Source organism: Pocillopora damicornis, chromosome 9 (assembly GCF_964200805.1).
Source record: "Pocillopora damicornis chromosome 9, jaPocDami1.2, whole genome shotgun sequence".
Lineage (NCBI taxonomy): Eukaryota > Metazoa > Cnidaria > Anthozoa > Scleractinia > Pocilloporidae > Pocillopora > Pocillopora damicornis.
The window spans coordinates 11,140,108-11,162,168 of NC_142678.1; the positions used below are offsets into that span (position 1 = coordinate 11,140,108).

The 22,061-nt window shown below is 38.0% G+C and overlaps 2 protein-coding genes, 1 non-coding gene and 1 pseudogene across 3 annotated transcripts; 1 reads left to right on the forward strand and 3 right to left on the reverse strand.

Annotated features, from left to right (window-relative positions):
* Positions 1 to 6,850: 6,850 nt before the first annotated feature.
* Positions 6,851 to 10,883, reverse strand: LOC113664127 (uncharacterized). Its single transcript, XR_016179593.1, has 2 exons — positions 10,706 to 10,883; positions 6,851 to 8,029 (listed from the first exon to the last, which is right to left on the reverse strand). It is a non-coding gene; the product is annotated as an uncharacterized LOC113664127 (transcript).
* Positions 8,421 to 9,486, forward strand: LOC149040088 (uncharacterized; annotated as a pseudogene).
* Positions 10,884 to 16,201: 5,318 nt separating the features above from the next.
* On the reverse strand, positions 16,202 to 17,224 carry LOC149040089 (adenosine receptor A1-like). Its single transcript, XM_089181515.1, has one exon. It carries the CDS (start codon positions 17,222 to 17,224, stop codon positions 16,202 to 16,204), a length of 1,023 nt encoding a protein of 340 aa, XP_089037641.1.
* A 2,048-nt stretch (positions 17,225 to 19,272) lies between these two features.
* Positions 19,273 to 21,438, reverse strand: LOC149040090 (neuromedin-U receptor 2-like). Its single transcript, XM_089181796.1, has 3 exons — positions 21,313 to 21,438; positions 20,994 to 21,202; positions 19,273 to 20,126 (listed from the first exon to the last, which is right to left on the reverse strand). Exons 2-3 carry the CDS (start codon positions 21,163 to 21,165, stop codon positions 19,330 to 19,332), a joined length of 969 nt encoding a protein of 322 aa, XP_089037922.1. The 5' UTR covers positions 21,166 to 21,202; positions 21,313 to 21,438; the 3' UTR covers positions 19,273 to 19,329.
* Positions 21,439 to 22,061: the final 623 nt, after the last annotated feature.

Genomic DNA, 22,061 nt, shown 5'->3' on the forward strand with positions numbered 1-22,061 from the left:
ACCCAGTAGACCATGGGCTAGGGAATACGAACAGTTTTTGTTCTCTTGACCATGGAATACTCGAAATTATTGCGGGAAGCGCAATTAGTTGCCAAGTTATTGTTCAGCTACACTCTTAAATCAAAAGTTCTGCGGAAAAAAACATTATCCCGAGAATTTTTCTTTGTTTCCCTTTTTTTCGTATTTGACATGTTCAAAAGATTAGCTGAAAAAATCAACAAACACGTAACGGAAACAGAGAACTGATAAAATTAACTTTTTACTTGAGCTTCCGTTGGAAAGCTCGAGTCCAAAAATGCAAGCCGTTCTTCGTCGTATTTGGTCACCAAATGTGTAGTTTTCGCACCAAAAGTTCCGGGCGTTCCTAGCGAAGACCCTGGAAACTGGGGATGAGAATCGCGATAACCTCAGAGCCATTTCTCGCAAACAACATAATTTATACAGAATGCCGCCGTTTTGTGAAGAAATCTCCGGAAAGAATAATGCCTTATACGTTCGTCTCACATACAAATGCACACGCTATTCGTGGTAGGCCCGCACTAAAAGAGGTAAAATTTCCGCACAGTCCCATCCTATATTATGCATTCAGTTCTTGAATAGAGAAAACAATAACAAAAACAATACATTGCCATTGGGAAAACAGATTTGTTTTACAATAGCATGGGGCTGTGCGGAAATTTTACCACATTATCTCTGCTATTGTTGTACTATCATTCGATTGACCGATGTCACGCAAATTTCGTTAACCGTCACACTAGGACATATTTTCGTTAACCGGTACACCAGGATATAGCCGAATGTTAGTTTGCACTGTGCATGGAGTTGCACGTGCTTGGTAGAAGATATGTTAAATTCTCTTAATGAGTGTGATATACTAGAAAAAACTTATAAATTTGACTAATGTACATGAACATAATGATGTTCTTGTGTCAATAAAAGTACCGGAATTCAGATCTCGTTATGCTAAGTATGTATATTATAATTGTAGTCGTGTTGTATGTGAATGTCATGGCTACAAACGTGATCGTGAACCAAGCAGAGTACCTGTGAACATGTTAAAACGTCTCTCTCAGAAAAGCAAAAAATTACAGAGTTATGTATGGAGCCGATTGAGGAAAAACGTACCAAAATCATCGAAAGTTCATCGTCTTATTAAAAATGTTGTAACACGAAGGAAAAGTAGACACAAAACAAGGGTCAGGCTTGTACAAAAAATAAGAAGGAAACCAATTTTTAGAACAAAAAAAGTCAATTCTACAATGAGATATGTTAACAAGTCAAATACAGCTAAACATGGAGAGAAATATTTCAAATACTCAAGGTTGTTTTCGTGTAAGTTCCCTTATAGTGAGTACAAGAGTCTAACTCAAAAAGGGTTTCACCTATCTTTCACCTAGATTTTTTCAAGAACTTTTACCTATTGTACAATTACAATTTACTATAATATTTTAACAGCAGCGTTAAATTATCATTTCATGTCATAATGATTTAGACTGGATATCAAATCCTTTCGAAGATAAGTAGGACTTTCAAGGTTTCAGATATACTTTTACTTTAGTCGCTTTTAACTTTTGGACGCTTCTTAAGAGCTAATGTCAACATGCATCAGACAAACAACGGCAAGTCTCCCAAATTCGTTTTCTCTCCTACTTTCATATTTTGTAGCCCATTATGTCCTAATAATTGTGGTGTGGTTTTTTTGTGAAAATATATTTTAGTTTTCGAGAAATTATATTTTTCGTTCGACCGCTCAAATATGCAAATTTTCACCCTAAATATTACCCGAGTTTTGTGACCTCATGTAACGAATTTAATTGACCTCCGGTATTTTTGTCGGCATAATCCTTTGTTTCATTATCTAAACTTAATCCCCTGTCATCATTGAAGCTGGCAAAGAAATATTTATTTTTTGGTGAATATTTTTGTCCGACATACTTTTTCTATGTCGAAAAGTAGCATCAAAACAAAAACAGTTTTAACAATGACCGATATGACAGAATCTACTAAGCTTCAAGCTTTTAAAAGACCAAAGGATGGTTATAAGGTTACTGTAAAAATCTCCTTGTGTATTCGTGTTGTTCTATCGTGAGGCGAACTCAAAGTCCGGCAAAATTTACTTGCTAGCGACTATGAAATATACATGGTGTGCCTACTTGTTGCCACCGTTTACTGGCGTAAATCACTACAGTTTGTAAAGAAATCCAACACAACACTCTTACCTTGTTTATTTATGATTTTGTTAGCTGTTTCGATGATCAAGTTATGCTCTACCACATTTTAGCCAGATTTAATTTGCAGTTTGTAAATCTTCGCCACATTATTATATTAGTTGCATGACAAGCGTGACACATAAATTCAAAGATGAATCAACCTCCGAATTTCCAAGAGATGGGTTTTTCCCCCCTCTTTTTATATCTATAAAAACCTTCCAAGAATTACTGTATTGAGAAAACTAAAATGTCCAGATCCACCAACGAATCCTTTGCCGGCGGAAGTCAAAGAATGTTTACAAAAGTCAATTCTATTGACAAGCTACATACTGATTTAGCTAATTGATCTGTTGTATAATCGTCTCATCGTACATGCTAAACAAGGAGATTTGCTGTTCATTTAAATCGTTCGCTGGTGAGACTTATGGTTGTAGTTATCGAGAAGACCGACGTTGCATATCTCAGGTCATTCCCTTGCTTAGTTGTAAAAAAGACATTTCAAGTTACTTGCAGAGATCCAGAAACTGAAGTTTATCTTATTTTGTCGCGAGCCGGCATCCTCGAGACGCCAAAAGATATCGATGATTTTACAATTTGCCCCACTCATAGATCAAATCTCGGCACCGGTGTGGGTGGATTCGTGGTTCCATTAGTAGATGTAGAGTGCCTAAAGAAGTGTACGGCCATGGTAAAGGTAGGGTTCAGTCGATTCCAAAAGCCTATTGGGGAATTGGCAAGCGTGTACCACAGATAGCACGCAAAACGTCTGGAAAATTCATATAAGCTGGCTACTTACCACCTTTTGCAAAATTACGCGTCCCGTCAGACTTAGGCCAACTAGTATCCAATCTCCTGCTCTTTTCCGCTAAGAGCAATTGGGAATTGTTCAATAGGCTACCAAAAATCCAGACAGAGGCGGCGTTTTCTATACTCATGTCTGAGCACTTTGTAAGCTTCCCTCCGTCTGGCGGGACGCGCAATTAAGCACACAGTGCTAAAAGGCCCTTCCGCAGCAGCTACACGACGCTGACAAAGCTTTTTTCTCTTCACCGAAAATCACATCAAAATTGTCTTTGCTAAATTTCAAGTGTGCTTGCAAAAAAGTATAAAAGGTACCTGAGTCTTATCCTTGTGGGAGTGGCAACAACTGATATCTACCCTTAAAAAGTACCAATTTCAACACAAAAGAGTTGAAAAATCCCAAAAGTAACACCTCCTTTATCAATGTGCTCCAGAGGCTCAAGTCAGATCATTAAAATCGTCCTAGTAATGCTTATTTCAGGTGTTTTATTGAGTGGAAAACACCCTAAAAGGCACCAGCTTGGTCTCTGGTAGTCCACTAAAGTTCGAGACACCGTAAAAGGTACCAGAGCACTGATTTTGACACCTGAAAGGTATGACAAGCATCCTTATCCATTTCCGATCGCCTCCTCCCCCCTCCCCCACCAACCCTGCCAGCACCTAAAATCAAAAGATGTGATTTGCCAACTACGAGCTGTCAGTCTCACCTCGTAAAATTCACGCGAACTGGTTCGTTACTTATAAAAAATTTTAGGCACTGATCTGTCAGATTTTTATCCTGACAAAATCTGTCCTGCATCGAGGCAGGACGGCTGTACTTTATTTTGTTTTGTTCGTCTTGACATAATTTGGTAGGGATTAAAATAACTGTACGTCTGCATTTGTTAAACAGACTATTCAAGTGCATCCAGAACTCGATGTGTGTAGTTCTAGTGCATTAAGTATTCTTTTGTAACACAGCCAAAGATCTTGTGATGTCTACTGTTCAAGCCTTTTTTTCTTTTCAAAGAGGCATCAGAATTATTTTCATGTCAAATTTGCAGTAAACTGCTTGCGTGTCATCCTTTGTTTTCAAGGTGTCCGACCAGGTATGACTGAAAATGGCAACTCGCTTTGATAGGCCCCTAAGAGTTTATATTCCCTGAGAATCACGCTTTGCTCTCCTGCCAGAACACTATAAATTTCAATAGCGTTGAAGCAACAACCCGCTTTGAACTGCTACGCTGCGACTGAAACAACGATTAGTGACCACATAAGTAACATATTGTAGTATTGTCAATTCAACATAAATGAAAATCTCCATACTGGGTAAATATTCATTTGTGTTGGTATCAATTACTGCGTGACCAGCTTCTGATATAAAGATATAGATATTACACAACGTAAAACCTGGCCTCCCGGCAAAAAGTAATACCCAAGCGTAATATAATAACCGAAACAGCTTATTGGTCTTATAAAATCATAAATAAACAAGGTAAGGGTGTGTTATGTTAGATTTTTTTACAAATTGTAGTGATTCATGCCTCGATATGCCGATAAACGGACAAAAAATACAACAAAAAATACACAAGGAGATTTTTATAGTAACTTTATAACCATCCTTTTGTCTTTTAAAAGCTAGGAGCTCAGTAGATTCTGTCATATCGGTCATTGTTAAAACTGTCTTTGTTTTGATGCTACTTTTCGACATAGAAAAATAGAGAAAGAATGTCGGACAAAAATATTCACCAAAAAATTAATATTTCTTTGCCAGTTTCATTGATGACAAGGGATTAAGTTTAGATGATAAAACAAAGGATTATGCCGACAGAAATACTGGAGGTCGAGTAAATTTATAACATAGCTAGTAAATTTGTCTAATCAATTCAATTGCGCGAGCGTGCTTCATAATCCTATTGTGCACGCTCATGACGTCAGCAAACATATCCCTCGAGAAAAAAAATTTTCCATCGGGTTGAAAATGTCAAATATTTCAAGTTTTTTCGATGGATGCCGACATCCTCTTTTAAGCAGGTCGTTGGTTTTAGCGAGATTTCTGGGATGTAAGTTTTGTTTCAAGATCCAAGTCTCTCTGCGATTTATCCTGTAAGAGTTTTCTTCCTTTATCTCCTACTGCGAATTTCCCCATGTTATGTAATGTTAGCAGCCTCAAAATTTGAATTAGAAGAAGCTCGAGCTCCTTCCCTTACAGTAGCACTGAAAGATAGTTTTGGCAGTCGCTGACTCATCGATAATTCAGGAAGCAATATTTACGACTATAGCGTTCGGGTTCTCGCCTCTAGTCAGATATGCTAGAAATTTCTTCGCTCTCGCGGCGGAAATATCGTTGCAGGCTATACAAGCAGGTTTCACTAGATTTAAATTTGTTAACCAGCCATGCATTTTTCGCAGCCTCAAGTTTTGAACTTTTTTTCGAGGCTATCAAGTCTCCCCGGGAGGCTTTTGAAGTTTATTGATGAGATTGCACAGAAAGGGGTGTTCAATCAACTCAACTATACTTAAACCTTTGCAAAATCGCGAGAGATCTGCATTTACACCATAATCTCGCAGTCGTTTAAATGCTGAAAATTCGACTCAGAAGTAGACCTCTCCCGGCTCCTAAATATATCCATATATATCTCTGTTCATAGTTCATGTTCATGTTCCAAGCAAATCCTGTGGGATTTGAACGCTTTTGTTATGTACACAATTTCTTTTGTCCCTCTAAATTTGCATACCCATTGACCACGTGAGTAAACTGCACTCTACAGTGGTTGCATCGGTCACGATAAAACGCAAACCGCAGACCATGCAGACTGTGCAGACCGTGCAGACTGTGCAATTTTTTTTTTGCTTTTCTATTAAACTGTGACTTGCATATGTTTAAGGTGTGAACACCTTTTCGTTACTCTTGATAACGTTGGAACTTTTTCCAATTATTGGAAACCACATAACGAAATTTTACGAGATTATTTCGGAGCCCACGTTACTTAGCAGAACAAAATCGCACGCTCAAGTTTTTCGAGCACATGGAGATTAGCCCAACGCTCCAAGATGATTGCAGATGTAATTTGTGTGGACAGTGATGCTGATTTAAAGGTAACAGCAAGCTATAATAGTCGAAATTCTCCAGCGAAATAAGCGCAGTCTGCGCGTTCTGTAGTCTGCGTTTTAGCATGACCGGGTTGTATGGATGCGTGTGAAAGCCGTTGATACGATTTGAAATGGATTTTCAGGAAATGGATTCTAAATTCACTTTTTAGCGGGATTCTGGATTCCAAAAGCTGGATTCTGGATTCCAATGCACAGTACTCCGGATTCCACGAGCAAAAATTTCCTGGATTCCTGAATCTGGATTACCTTACATGGGGCGAAAGATCGTTTTAGATTTCAAGTTCCTTTGCTAATGTCTCTTTTCCTGTTGAAACAATATGCGCTCTCAGATTAAATAATCCAGCCAACTGATCTGCCTCCTGCCAGTTAGGATTTTCAATCTCTTTATGTTTGTAATGTAACATTGACTCATAAAAGCTCCTGGGAATGAGCCAACAAAGTATGTGTATGTAAAAATGAGAAATTTTCTAGGTAACTTCTTCGGATATGACGCAAAAAGGGAGAACGATAACCGTAATAGTCAGTGTGATTTTCATGGATGCTGGAAATGCCTAAGATTCTGTTCTAACGACTGACATAGAATCGTCGCAATTCTTGACACCTGTCAGTGTTCGGACGCTTTTCTTTGTCCCACAGAATACTTTTAATAATTGGTCGTTTCCAAGAAACCAAATACTATTCGATGAAAAACTTATCAAAGGAAAAGAAAAGCCAAAATTAAAAAAAGCAAAACGCAATCACTGCGATTTTCCCTTAGGACATCACTTTCCATTACAATATCACTAAATACGACTCTACTGATGTTATGATTGCCGTTGAAACGGACTTAACCCCAGCAAAATCAACAGAACGTATTTCAAAACACATTACAGCATTCATAGACAACTTTAGTTTGTACAATAGAAAATTAAATGCTACGCCATGAGGCTATAAGTTTACCACAAATGCTATTAAAAGAGAAAATAAATAAATTTACTGAAGAGAGGGAAAAAATATTTGGGTGCAATTACTACAATTTATATTTGATATTTGTATCGAAATCGATTCCCTGAGTTTTACGTCAAGAGTAAAACTAAACAGTAGAGGATATAATTCTCTCCACACGGTATTATCTGTCAGAAGGATCTTCGTCTACGCGGAACTCGTATATTTTCTGTTAACCGAAAGTCTTGTTTAAACACTGTCAGTATGTCTTTATCGCCTCGAAAAAGCTTCTGCCAAAAAAACTGAAGAAAGCTTAGATACAGGGAAGCATTTATAATCATTAACATGAGGTCTACTATGGTCATTGGCTTTGTTATACCATGCTCCACTGTGTAAAACTTGAAGGCGACCTGACTTGTAACGACTAAAAACTTGCAAAGATTGTCCAAGACAAAAACAGACAGAGTTAAACAATAGGCACCTCTGGAAATAGCTCGAAAGCCTTTTTCCTCTGAAGGCGGAAATGTAAAATTCAATTGAAATAACAAATACAATGTCCACAGTTTGGAAACCACCACTAAACATTCGACGTGAATCCTCGCGTTTCTATTGTTGACCATGATTAATACATCATAATGGACAACGGAACCTGCAGTTGTGTTGAGAGATCAGAAGTAGGGCTTTTTGATGATACTCCAGAAGATTTTTTTGTTCCTTGCTGGCCTTAACCTTGGTAACATCTTTGTGTTGAGCAAACAAAACCACACGGTGGATGTTATGATCGAGCACACGAGCCATATCGTCTTCCAGCAGTACGGGTCGCAGTGAGGTATATTGTAAACTGTAAATCCTTCGCAGTCCACACTCGTTGAGTCATGGTACAACGTGCAGTCAACCACGAATATTGAAAACATTACCAGTGTAAATAATCTAAACAGCTGGAAAACAATGCAAAACTGCGGAAAGTATGCGGATGCCAGTCTGAAGAATCTGCTTTGACGCTAGAAAGGGAATGGTCAGAAAAGTGTAAAAGACATCAATCGTTTACATACACAGTAAATGGTTTGAACCCGGGTGTAACATGTAATAGGGTAGTTTGATCGTCCGGGTGAGTGTAGTCCTGAGAAGGACTGTTGTCGGTAGGGGTGACTGACGTTTCGAGAACCTGAGCGGAAGTCATCATCAGAGTCAAGTGAAAGGTTGTCGTCAGTCGAATGTACTAAGTCCGGTTTGTGTACACTAATTGGTCAGTTTTGCCGTGATATTATTGGCTGTAAGACTCAAGTGGCGTAGGTCAGTCGTGATTGGTCCGTTTGGATCCGTTAGTGAAGTTAGGTCGTTCCGTTGTACTGAAAGTAAGTTGATGTCAGGCAAAGGTTTACTAAGTCCATAATGTCCTCTGTCGGTAGCGGTAGAGGGTCGACTGCTATCTGCTATCTATGAGACTGCTATTCTACAATCTACCGACCCTCTACCGCAGTTTACTAGAGAGGTCGAAGAAAATAGTAAACTACCTTTTCTAGACTGCTTGGTAAGCCGTGACGACAATTCACTACGGACAACAGTTTACAGGAAACCGACACATACCGACAGATTACTGGACGAGTCATCCTACAACCCGACATCACACAAAGCCACTACCATCAGGACTCTTACCCGACGAGCGCAATTAGTATGTAATACGACATACAGCTTATCCGACGAGAACAAGTACCTTAACCGTGTTTTTTCAAAGAACAACTACAACGAAGACTTCATCCAACGTAACACTCACAGACCTACTACTACTACCGAAGCTAACGCCAACGCAACTTCTACGACCACAGCCACTATACCATACATAAAGGGCATATCTGAGAACATCTTACACATCCTACAACCATTCAATATCCGCGTCGCTCACAAACCTACTACCACACTACGTTAGTTACTGACTAACATCAAAGACAGAGACGAACCGAGGAACAGACAAGGACCAGTATATAAGATCAATTGCTCCGACTGCCACGCCTCCTACATCGGTGAGACTGGCAGAAACCTTGCAGTCAGACTGACTGAACACAAACGAGCGACGAGGAAAGGCGATGTCAACAATCACATTGCTGAACATCACCGACTTACGAACCATACTATTGACTGGGACTCTGCGCAATGCCTAACCTACAGCACCAACTACTTTCAACGACTGACCCTGGAAAGCTGGTTTACTAACTTGGAACAGACTCCCCTCAACAGGTATCAACCGCTACCGGCACCATACAAACGACTTATTCACGACATTAACATTACAAACGAACCGAACAGAACGACCTAACTTCACTAACGGATCCAAACAGACCAATCACGACTGACCTACGCCACTTGAGTCTTACAGCCAATAACATCACGGCAAAACTGACCAATCAGTGTACACAAACCGGACTTAGTACATTCGACTGACAACAACCTTTCACTTGACTCTGATGATGACTTCCGCTCAGGTTGTCGAAACGTCAGTCACCACTACCGACAACAGTCCTTCTCAGGACTACACTCACCCGGACGATCAAACTACCCTATTACATACTTTACTTTGTTAGGCATTCGTTTTTTCTGTATTTAACAAATAGGGAAGCCTCGACTGTGCTCTTTTCGGTTGTAAAACATGCCAGAGGCGGCTAAAGAAGATTTTGTTTTGTAGTAATCTACCGCGTCTTGTTGACGAATAATTAGCTGACTGCTTATAGTCTTTGCGCACTTGGAGCATTACATTGTTTTTTATATAGGGCGTTAGACAATGGAAACCATGCGGTAATATTTATTTTTAATAACAGTTGCTTCCTTTACAAGTGATATTGTGAGAAAAGCTTACATGTTGATTAGCTTTAGAAGTCAAAAATTATACGTGCGAATGCATATTAAACCATATTACGGCCTTACACCTATAGCAGTGTTTTCGTGTAATAAGACAGTCACAGGCAGCTCACCGAGCTTTCAGGGAGAGATCATTGCCTTTTACTACGTTTTATACAAGTCAATTTTGAATGTGATGAATTCATCATATATGTAGGTTTTCAGAATCCATCGGCTTTTCCTTGGAATAATATTGTGGAATTTTAGACAATAAATCAGCCATCTTTGCGTGACCAAAATTTCTCTAGACACAAGACTTGTCTGGTTTCTATTTCTTAAAGCGCTCTTGCTGGCAGAGCTCGACTGTTGACCCAAAAATCGACTAAAATATCGACCAAAATATGGACATCGTTATAATTTCGTACTTCTATACTTCTCCATCAAGGGAAGGAGACATAAATATTTTAAATCGGATGATATCAACTTTCCGAGTCAATGGTTAACTGGAATGTGCTTACAAATCGGTTTAGGTCACGCTATGATATGCAAAAGACCGATCGAGTGACTCTTTAGTCAGCCCCTGGCAGAGTTAGAAGCAAAGTGAGAACTCAAGAACTGCTAAAATGAACTTTCGATCCAAGCTCTCTAGTCGCACTCTATAGGTAACATTGAATTTGAAAATTTCTTTGGAATACGAACGTAGTTAGACAATGTTTTGCCTACCGAAGCAAATCTGCACAAACAGACAGATTTCTCAGTCCGACTGGAATTTGTTTACACCACATCTAATAGATTCAGGAAGAAGAGATTGTGAAACCCTTATAGCAATTTTCAAATTTACTTACTTCAGGGTTGTTTTCATTACCAAGAAGTCCTCCATTTTCAAGGTCTCTGTTCATATCGAAATGAGACTGGTATCAGGTCCAGCTGGCTTGTACTCAAAGAGAGTTTGTCTTCAAGTTTGGAGTTTAAATTAGTCGGCAATCCATGGCAAATAAAACGACGACTAGAAACATATTTTCAGTCCTCAAACTGATAGGCTGAATAAAAAGTCACTCTAAAAAACATTGCTCTACGTTTTTGCATTTTGCTAAGGCAATACTGTTATTCCGGAAACCGGAAGATCTTTCACTTTTGCATGCATTGTTCGAAAGTATTTACTAATTTCTCAAGTAGATCAGACCACGTGGTAGACCACAGTCGCGAGCAGACTGGAAATGACTCTACAACCCGCTCAAATTTATAGTAAAAATTATCAAGATCGTGCAATCGAGACAGCATTGGGGAATTTTTCCGTAAACGTGTGTTTCTGAAGAACTTTGGCTAACTGCTCAAAATCGAGATTAAATTGATCTTAAATCGTGGCCGAGCAAATGTATTATTTAAGCGTTAGGTGAAGTATTTAGGTAATTTGTTTTGTTACGATTTAGTAACGTGTTTATTTTTAGCATTTAGTTAAGATTTAAATATTAAGTCCGTAGCTACTTGGGTTTTGTCTATCGCGATGATTTTCTTGATTGTGACTGTCTGCCTGATTGTCAGATTCCTTGAACTCGAATACCGTTTCCTAAAGAAATCGGGCTGTGTGCCTCTTTAAGAGCCCGTTTTGATTTTTCTCTTATCTTTCAGGGACGAAAATTAAAACTGAATTTTGATAATCACTCAAGCAGGAAACCGCGGGTTAATCAAATTAAACTTCCAACTGAATAATCACGTAGAGGAAGAGAAATGATCATACAACACATACTTTTTATCTCAATCAAACGTTGCCATTATTTATTTTCATTTCTTGGAGTGAGTTGTAGTTCTCGTCTCACTTGAACAAGTTATAAATACATCAAGCAGTTGAAGCATATTCTTTGCTCATTTGATGTTAGGTGAAGACAGAGTGAGGTCATCAGCATATTGCAGCAACTTAGCGAATGTCCTTTCTGCTTAGAACAGCGACTGTTAAAAAATTTCAGCTGCAATAACAAATAAATATGGTAGTAACGGGTCTGCTTGCTTGACCCCTCTCTGTTTTTCAAAATAAGATTTGAGATATCATTTTTCAATTCACACATGCTGACTTCTCTATTAAAAGTTTATGTCCATCTGATAAGGCTTGGCCAGAACCGAAAGCATCTAAGCATGTTACAATTGAAATAGAATATCTGTCAGTGCTATCAAACGATGAGTAAGCATGTGAATGATTTAGTTCGTTGTTTTGTACAATCTCATAACATCTTTAACTAATCTTGCCGCTTCACCAATAAATCCAGCTGCCCTAAACATGACCTGTGTGGTTAGTATGTTTTATCTTCAGAAGAACTTTGATTACTCTTGCCACCATTACTTTGGAAACAAGTTTGGTTTCTACATTAGTGAATGGTATCACTCTCCAGTTTTCTAGATAACTTCTAACTTATCCTTTCTTTTTACTAGGGCTTAGGATAGGTTGCTTTTGAAAGGAGGACATTTTCTTATCGTCGAACGACTCAATGAAAAATATGATCACAAGTTCACCAATTAGGTAATTGGAATTCTATTTGTTCTGGGTGTTTTGCCCAATTTTCGGGTAAGCTTTCACGTGTAGTGTTAAGTGACTTCCGATGTAAACAAACCGCGAACCGTGTCCAAACTTCGGCGTCGGTATTTTGTCGTAAATAATTTCTTGCTGTCGAGAAGCCTTTCTGCGCTCAAATTTGACAAATGTTTAGTTACTTGTCAAGTAAATTGTTATTTCGCAACTGCTGAAGTTGATGCGAAGAATGTAGCAGGAATTGAACGGGGAGAAATCTATTTACTAAAATTTCAACATGCAAATACACTTTCATAAAGCTCATTGCTTGTATTTAGATAGGTATACATTTCAACAGTGATTGTGTTTTTAGGCTCTCTGCCGAGGTTTGTCATTAAATTTAGGGCCAAATTTGTCCCGTATCATATGTTTTATGCCTTGGATATTATAACTTTGAAACTGAATCGCAAAAAAACTATTGGGGCCGGGAAGCTCAAGGATGTAACTCTTTGTCGAGGAATTTCTGTAGAATTTTCGACGTCACTTATCTCGGCATTATGTAGACGCTTCCACTCAAAGTCAAAAGGAATGGGATTGAGCACATTTTAATGATTTACGACAGCTTTGAACCCCATTATGGTTGAATGATGTCGTCTGAGTACTTATTCAGAGGGTGTACTCGAACTACTTAAGGTTTCCAGCCTGAACAACCTACAGTTTTTCTTACTTCTTTTAGTCGAGCTAAAAAACATCATGGCTGTTGAGAGGATGAACGGCTTTGTTTATGTAGAGCGCTAACAAATAACGCTGTCAATTTTTAATGTTAAATAATGAGGACGTGCCAGGCACACTTCCCTTATTCGTGCTTTGCAAACTATTTTAGTTAAAAAGTGTAGACTTAGTACTCACTCAGAGGGTATGCTCGAACTATAAGGTTTTCAGCCTAAATGTTTCATACCTAGTTTCCTACCTCTTCTTCATTTAGCAGGGTCGCACCATACATCGTCTGAACACAAAATTTCAAAGTTTAAGGGAAATGTTCATGCTGTATCTAAGGGAAATTCTATGCGTGATAACGTGGAAAGTTGACCAGATTATATGATTAACGCCTTGTTTAGGCGGTGTATCTAGAATCATGACTAGATAATAGTACGTTGTTGCAAATACGAAAGTGCCGTGGAATTCTATTTTAGGATTAACAAAAGAAGCATGTAAGGAGTTGGTGTTTTGGGGCCAAAATGTTGACTCTCTTAATTCACGTTAGCCGTGACTACCCTACTCTCAGCCGGCCAAATTAGATTAATCTAATACATCAGATCATGTATGTGCATCCTTTATTCTGAATGAGAGCAAATTTTTTCATGAAAATTGGCCTCCTACTGATGGGGTAAAACAGTACCATAATGAGAGAGCTAAAAGCTGTAGAGTTGGCTTTGATCAGTTTTGCTCCCAACCTTTTTAGGCAAACAGGTTGCATGGTTTACTGATATCGCGAATTTTGTTATCATTGTTTATTCTTGAGTAAGGTTATAGAGCTTTAGGATTTAGCATTGATATTCTTTGTGTTCGTGCTTCCAACACAAAAAGCTTTCTGAGGGCCTCCGGAAAGAACTTTGTTTAAGGATTTCTTAGTTCCAGGCTCCAGGAGACCATTCTGTCAGCGAAGGCCCCTGGGATGGTTTCCACGTGCGACAGAGCCTTCGGGAAATGAAGGAAATTTGAAACATTGTTTATTGAAATTCTCAATTCTTATACATATTTCAAATCTGAAATAAAAAAAATTCCTTGCCAAAATCCTGGAATAGAAATTTATTTAGGGCATTAGAAGGTGTTTGCTCTCCTACATCTACAAGTTATAATACAAAACTGTTTTATTTAGGAGCAAAATAAGCGCATTGAAAGGGGCCTATCAATTCATGATGGACATATTCGTTTTCAGATGTTTTGATAATTCTGGCAGATCCTTATAATATTACCTCTGTTCTAGATATTTTCATATATAATTAAAAAAAGGAATAATTAATATTTACTTTGACAGCAGGTGCCCCGCTCAAGTCCAGTTCAAAAAGAGACGATAATAGACAAAGAAGAAGTACAAAACACAACAAAAAGATTCAAAATCGGTCGACCCCTCGGCTAATCCATTTAAGCCATAAAGGGTACATAATAATGATAAATAATTGTTCCGAAAGACTGTCGGTAAACCGAACCTACTTTCAATTAGGCAATTGTATATCAAACACATCGCCCTGTTGCTTTAAATAGAAATTTTTGCCGGTGTATTAAAATAGAAAAAATACATTATCTATACACACAGATGAGAAGCAGAAACAATTGTGTCCGTGAAAAATAATTGTGACGATTGGATCTTAATGGTCGTAGGTAAAGCTAACTTAACGCATGGGAAAGCCTTTTTTTTTAATTATCCACATTTTTTCCAAAGTAAAACAGAATAAAATTATCATACACTGATCTCTGACAGCTCTTCATCGTTTCCTAACATTTGAAAAGGTAAAAACTACGAGAAATTGGCATTTAAATTTTTTGACTGATAACAATATAATAATAATAATAACGATAAAAATAGAAATGATTAGCACTATAACCACCAGCTGTCCGTTGCGGCCTACAAATAATGTTTCTAAACTTCCTTATATGACTAAATAAGAGACCGAAAAAAAAACAAAGAAAACGGACTACTTTCATAAACAGCCATGCATCCTTATAGATTCGACCATTATTAAAAAACCGTCTTCTTCAATAAAGATCGTCTTGCAATTGGACATGCAAATTATCGCTCAGTTACTGCTGCTCTTTCGCGTTAAATATTGCATCATGCCTTCTAAGATTATAGTCACAACATAAAAAGGTTCTGTGTTCGAACGGACCTTAAGGCAAAGGTACAAATCTAATCACCTAAGTACCGATTATCTGTTTGGGTCAGGACTTTAATTCTCATTTTTACAAAACTTTACTGCGACAGAAACGTGCACTCATGTATGTCTCATGTATTTTCCAAAGACAAATGAACACACCGTTCCGTTTAATAGAGCTGAAATTCCACCTTTACACTATGAAAATTTATCTGAATTGATTCAGGATGTTAAGACTGTTTCAGCACCAACGAACATGCGAAGATTGTTTGCGAAAATGTCTGAAGTCCAGTCTTACGATATACGCTTCTCTCCTAATAGTTGCTGAATAAAACTTTAAACCTTGTAGTGCAAAATGCTTTCTTAAGATCAGTGCTAAACTATAAAATGAGATACCATGCTCTCTTAGGGAGCCAAAGGAAAAATCATTCAAGTTTGAAATAAAAAAAAAAATCCATTGCTAAGTATATTCAAGGGAGAAAATTCCTTTCTTGACCTACTCGGGATCATTCTTAAAGAAAAATTTCTTTGTAATGAATAACGCCTATAACATTCCTTTCTATAGTGAAGGCTTCTACCAAGCCATGCTCCTACCTTCCTTTTTCATCATTTAGTATGATTATTTTTTTGGTTGATTTAGGTCCTTACTTGATTTTGAAGACTGGCCCGCCTAGATTAGAATTAGCTATCTGTGGGCCAAACAAGCTATAGCTTTTATTTCAAGGATGAAAAATAGAGATTGTTGTTGCTAGTCACAACTATGTTAAAGAGATAATATTTAACTTTCAAAAAAATGAATCTTGATCATGTACTTCGCTTCTTCGTCGAAATCGCTGCTAAGTTTCCTTCGGCGAGTTCTTTTACTGTAACCCACGCGAAGCTACAGTATGCGGTGTTCAAATGCCATGCGTTTCCTGAAAGTTCCAAAAAATCCGCCCTCTTCAATAGTGAAGACCCTCATGTAGTAGTTAATTCCGGGTATTTTGTGGTGGTAATTCATGCATTTCCACTGATCTATGTCTTTCAGGTTTGATTTCTCCAACCAATTCTGGCGCAGCACCATAAGCTGGCTGGTTTTTCTCGGATTCTTTTAATCGTAGCATTTCAAAGATAGCACTTCTAAAGCGGCGATCTCTATAGTAGTAAATCAATGGATTTGCTAAAGAGTTAAGCTGCATGATTGTCTCTGTCAAACGGAAAACGGAACTTTGCTGAAAAATTGCGCTAAATTTTCCTAAAATCTCTAATGCAACGGGAAGAAGAAACAATAAAATGATGATTCCCGTTATGAAACCAGTTGTCTTAGCAATTCTAATTTTTTGCTTTCCCATGGGTAGAGCGCAACTAGGGTCGAGCCGGTAAATTTGTAGTTTTCGTATTCGAAGGTAGACCATAAGGTAAAAATAAACTGTTACTATTACGGCAGATCCCCAAAAAACACCCTGAAAGGGTAAATAGAATTTTTCAAACCAGCCAACATCTATTTTGGCTCCCGCTAAAATGTAGGGTGGTGCTACGCACATCGCCGGTAACCAAGCGAGTAACGCAAGTTTCTTCGCAAGACGTTTTGTCGCGATCAATTTATATTTTCTCCATTTCTTGATTGCCATATACCTTTCCCATGCAATCACGGTCAAGTGAGAGAGCACAGAGGTGGATGCAAAGTACATGACAGCAAGTCCCATGAGGTCTAATATACAGACTTTGTGAAGAAAAGTTTGGTGAACAATCAATAAATCAACGACAGAAGTTAACGGCATGGATACAGCACCAATTAGTATGTCTGCAAAGGCCATACTGCACAACAGAATAGTCGACGCTCTTTGCAAATCTCTCCTCCTGCTCACGGCCGCGATTTCTAACACGTTGAGAAGAACGATTACGGGAGAGGCAAGTGTTGTGATACCAAATATAAGCCAGGCAAAAGTAGTGTCCTCCAATTCCCAATAATAGCCTGGATAATACCAGCAATAAAACACTGACGTGGTCATGTAGGCCTGATTGATAGTTTTTGACTCGTTTGCGAGCATATTGTGAGGGAAAACGGGTTACAAGATTACTTTCTGTCGTCCGTAGCGTTGTTCCCAGGCAGTGTGCGAGCTATTCTGAACAAATATAGAGCATCCAGACCATCTTCTGTTGGTTGTAGAGGAAATGCCTTTTATCCCTTCATAGCAGGATAGCAGCTGCTTCTTCATGGAAATGCAGTTTCATTGTTTTAGCGGATTTTCGGTATTTTCCTTCAATTCGTATTTTGGCTTTGGCCGCGTTTGGTTTGATGTGATGAATATAGTCGCATTCATGTCGGCATAAATAATGGAAAGATAAGAATACCTGTGTATTAACGGGTTAACGTGTAGAGTGTCTTTTGTCTTTTTCTTTCGTTTTGTCTTGGTTTTCTTGGTTCTTTTTTACACTGGTTGTAACATGAATGGTAGCTCACCCAATGTGAGATGAATTTCAAAACTCCATGGAAGGGGAATATTAGATGATCACACTTGAATTGTTATGGACTTTGGTGACCAGTAGTGCCTCTTTTACCATTCTCCTTAATTTGTGCACGCAGGGTTTCCAACAAATCACTCATAAAAAGGCCATGGAATGAACTGAGAGGTGGAGAGGACTAAAACAAAAAGTGTTCAGTTTTCACGCGCGCTGATTGGCGTGAAGGAGGTGATTAGCAAGTATTAATCACCTCTGAGCAGCTGGAGAGACGAAATAGCACGTCAAGAATCTAGTATCTTGCCACCTTTGGTGTTTTATAGAAATAAACTAAACATGTTCCTCACACAGAACGCAGTATGTTAGGCTTCAAGTATATTCGGCATTCCAACTAATACTGTGCTGCGTTCTCGGGATATGCCTGTTATTTTCGTTTCAGAATTTGAAATAACCAACTAGTGAAAATTGCTTTTCGCGGCCGCTGATTGGCTAGTTCGGAAGTGAATAGTAAGAACTGGTCACCTTCAAGCAGCCAGAGACAACATTCTGCGTCAAGAGTTCAATTTTCTACCATTTTTTGGTGTAATGACAGAAAAGAAATGAAGTTTTGGTATCTGTGTGGTATATACTAAAACAATTATTCACCTCAATGTCGGTGAAAGTGGTGTAAAGACTATTCACCTCCACTTCGGCGAACAATTGATAATCATTTTGCAATCTACCTAAGAGAGAATTGTTCTCTCGTGCTTACTGGCCTTCATGATTGACTTGACCATTCCGTGACATACAAGCTGACACACAAAATGCATGTATACCTTTGTAAAAGAACAGACTTTTTAGACCCATCATAGTTTTTGTATCAGTCCATTATTTGAGGTAAAAAAAGATTACACAATGGACCATGGAGAGTGGCCACGATCGCTTTTTGTTTTGCTGCTTTTTCTGCACCTCTGGTTGGAGACATTTTAAACGCTCTGTTTCTGGCTTGCGTCATTAGCCGAGTCATAAATTTATAGTTTTGCTTTTTCCCCTTCTAAAGGCAGCAGAACTCTGAAATCTGTGGGTTAAGACTATTGCATTCAGAATAAATATAGATACATTTTCTTTATTATTGTTTTTCGTGTTTGCTTTTTTCTGCCTTTACGTTTTGCATGATTTTGTAATCAATTTATTTGTACATAGATTATTTAATACAATGTAACGCTAATATATATAATACAATAAGAATTTGATTTAACTGAAATGTGCCGTTACGATTTGCTGAAATTTCTTCTTAATTACACATATCTTAGCGAATTGGAAAACACGATGTTACTCCAGCAGTAGTATCACCATTTTTGATGATGCCCTTGGATTGCACATTTACGGCTACTTTTGAAGTTATTTTGGTTCAAACTGAATTTTCTGAGAGTCTTAGCAGTTCGCATTATTGAGTAATGTATGGTTATCTCTTACTTGTGAAAGTTCGTGTCTCGAGCTTAAACCCTTGTTCCACTATTTTCATTCATGCAAATTTCAATTCATGTTCCCTTTGGTAATTCGAGGAAGAGCAAAAACCAAATCAGGCTATTTGAACATAATTGGAAGCGGTTACAGTGTTGTGTATATTTGTTTTAATTTACGTGGAATGTAACTAGAGCTAAATACTTTCATTTTAGGGTTGTACGATCTTCAGAGGATTTGCTTGGTCTAAATGACTCTCAACTTCTAACACAGTTCTTTCAGGAGACACAGTTGCAGTCGGTTTACAGATGAAACTTAGTGATAAAGAGTATTTCCTGTATTCTTTGTTACTGAGGAAATAAATCCACGGATTTACAGTGGAATTGAACATAGACAGCACTAATGAAATTTTTACCCCAACATCCGTGACTTGGGTAATGCCAAAGTTTATCAAAACGAAACAGATTTGACTAGGAAACCAGGAGCCTGTTAAAACAGCGGCTGTGATAACACACATGCGCAGCAGCAGTTTTTGTTGGTGGCGCGGATGCTGTGTTATACCAGATACCGACGGGGTATTCTTGATTCGATACATTATATGGATGAACGAAGCCCAAGTTATAAGTGTGGGAAGGACAAACATTACTGTTACGTTGGTTAAAACGAGTGCTCGTTGTCTCTTCTTCCCCAACTTAACAGTTTCACATGTATTGTTCTCAAACTTAACGCGAAAGATATTGAAAGCGTGCATTAAAACACTTGAAACTATGATACACAAGATATAAAGTAAAAGTCTTTTCCGAGAAAAAAGGACCTTGTATTTGAACGGTTTTATAACCGAACACCATCGTTCCAGGGATATAAGCAAGACGATTAAAATTGAAACTTTGCCGAAGTAAAACACCAGGAAACTATTTCCGAAAAAGTAGCAGAAGAAATAGCCCGCCGGCCCGGTGAGATGTGGAATGCGGATAATACGAAACAGTGGTGTCGCAAAAATAGTGGCCCCTGCAAGTTAAAGAAAAGCGAACAATAATTATAAAGGAATTTCCCTAGATTTATTATTATACCTCGATACGTGATCAGAAGATGCATTTAATCCACGCTCTAACAAGACAGTCTATTGATTTGTGATAACAAGAAAAGAATAATGTATCAGCCATTAGGGATGCTTAGAGTTTCCCACACGAATGCAGCAGTCATTTATTTTCGCTGAGGGGCTTTGAGGATATAGGTGAGTCTGCATGTAGTTCTCGGTAGCTAATTCCAAAGAGGATGAAATGTTAGGCCTAATTTTCTAGCTTTTACTTTATTAATTATACGTTAATTAGTTCATACGGCTCCATTAACACTTTCGCTCCCAAGATCTCATAATATTCTTTTGTCTAAGATACAATTCTTTTGATGTTAGTTTGAATAATTTGGTATGGGATGAGCTCAGATCCCCGAATTGATATTTTCTTCATGATCCACACTTGTCTGCTTGCTATTATAATGATATTGTGAGCCAAAAAATTAAGAGCCAAAAAAATCTCTCGTTCACAGAAAATTTGAATGATTTTAGTTAGAGCGCAAAGAGCTGAAATAAAACAACCAGAATTTCAATTTTTGCCATTTGCCGTAGATGTTATTCTTAACATATCTCGAATAAAGTTCATGTAAATGTACTCTGATCACTGAAACGAGTGACGTCGCCTTTTGAAAAGATAACTTCTCAGTTAAATTAGTTCAGCTGATTTGTACCCCTCGTTTTCCCACAGTCTTGTTTTTTTTTACCTTTTGCCACGTTTTTCGGAAGTAAGAATTTCATTCCTGGTTCAAAAGACTGTCACCTTTAAGCACAGAGCAACTTCGAACAAATCATTCTATTTGTACCTGTTAACAAGTCAGCTGTTGCTAAAGTCAGCAGTAGAATGTTGTGAGGTTTTTTCAACAGGAAAGGTTTGTTATACAACAGGAAACAAAATGTAGCGTTGCCTGCGATGGACGCTGCACCAATGACGCCATAAGTTGCTGCAATGGTTTGAGTCGCACCCATGGCTGCCATACGTGTACTTGATGACTCCTGGATGCGCCACAAAAATCTACGAGTGAGACATAAGGAGTGAAAAAGAGTTTGAGCATCTCATAGCCAACGTAAAAAGTTCAGCAAGAATTATAATCTCCCGTGAAGTAAAAGCGGGTATTTGCATACCTCGACTTGGCCTACTCTGAATAACGCCGTAGACAATATTTTTCTCTGTAAACTGTCCTGTCGAAACGGCTTCGTCCAGTTTTCAAAAATCCACTTCCAACAGCTTGCCCGATGGAAACGCCAACTGTCAAGTTCAGCAATTGTCAATTATATATACACTATCTTAATCAACGCGGAAATTGCTTCGGATATTAGTTGAACCTTTTCGCTGCATTCAAGATGAATAGCTCCTTTGCGATAAACTGAGAAAATTGTCAAATGCATCAATAAAAAAAAAAAAAACACTCTGAAAACTTTCAAGATAATTTAGTTTGATCAATTAAGTTGATAATGTAGATTGGCCACCATATAGTGTTTCTTAAGCTGAAGTTTTGAGCGTTAGCCCTTCGTTAGAGCGACCATCTTTTGGGTCTAAAATATCGTGTCAACTAATTAACTCACAAATGGAACAACAAAATCAGATTATTACCAGAAAAGAAACATAAAATTAAGTATAAGTTTCAGTTAGTTTGCAAAACATCTGGACGAAAAAGAAGCAAAATAGTACTTTAATAAGTGACAGGAATGTGCTAATATCCTGTATGTAATTAGTTGTTTGGTCTGTAAAGTAATCAGTATCCTCGCATTTGCACGAAATTTCCGCAATTTTTATTAACAAGTGTACATACACATTGTACGCTGAGATAGATGGTGATATTTTAATTTCCTTCAATAAACAAAAGATAAATTTCTTCTGGCATATGTCTTTA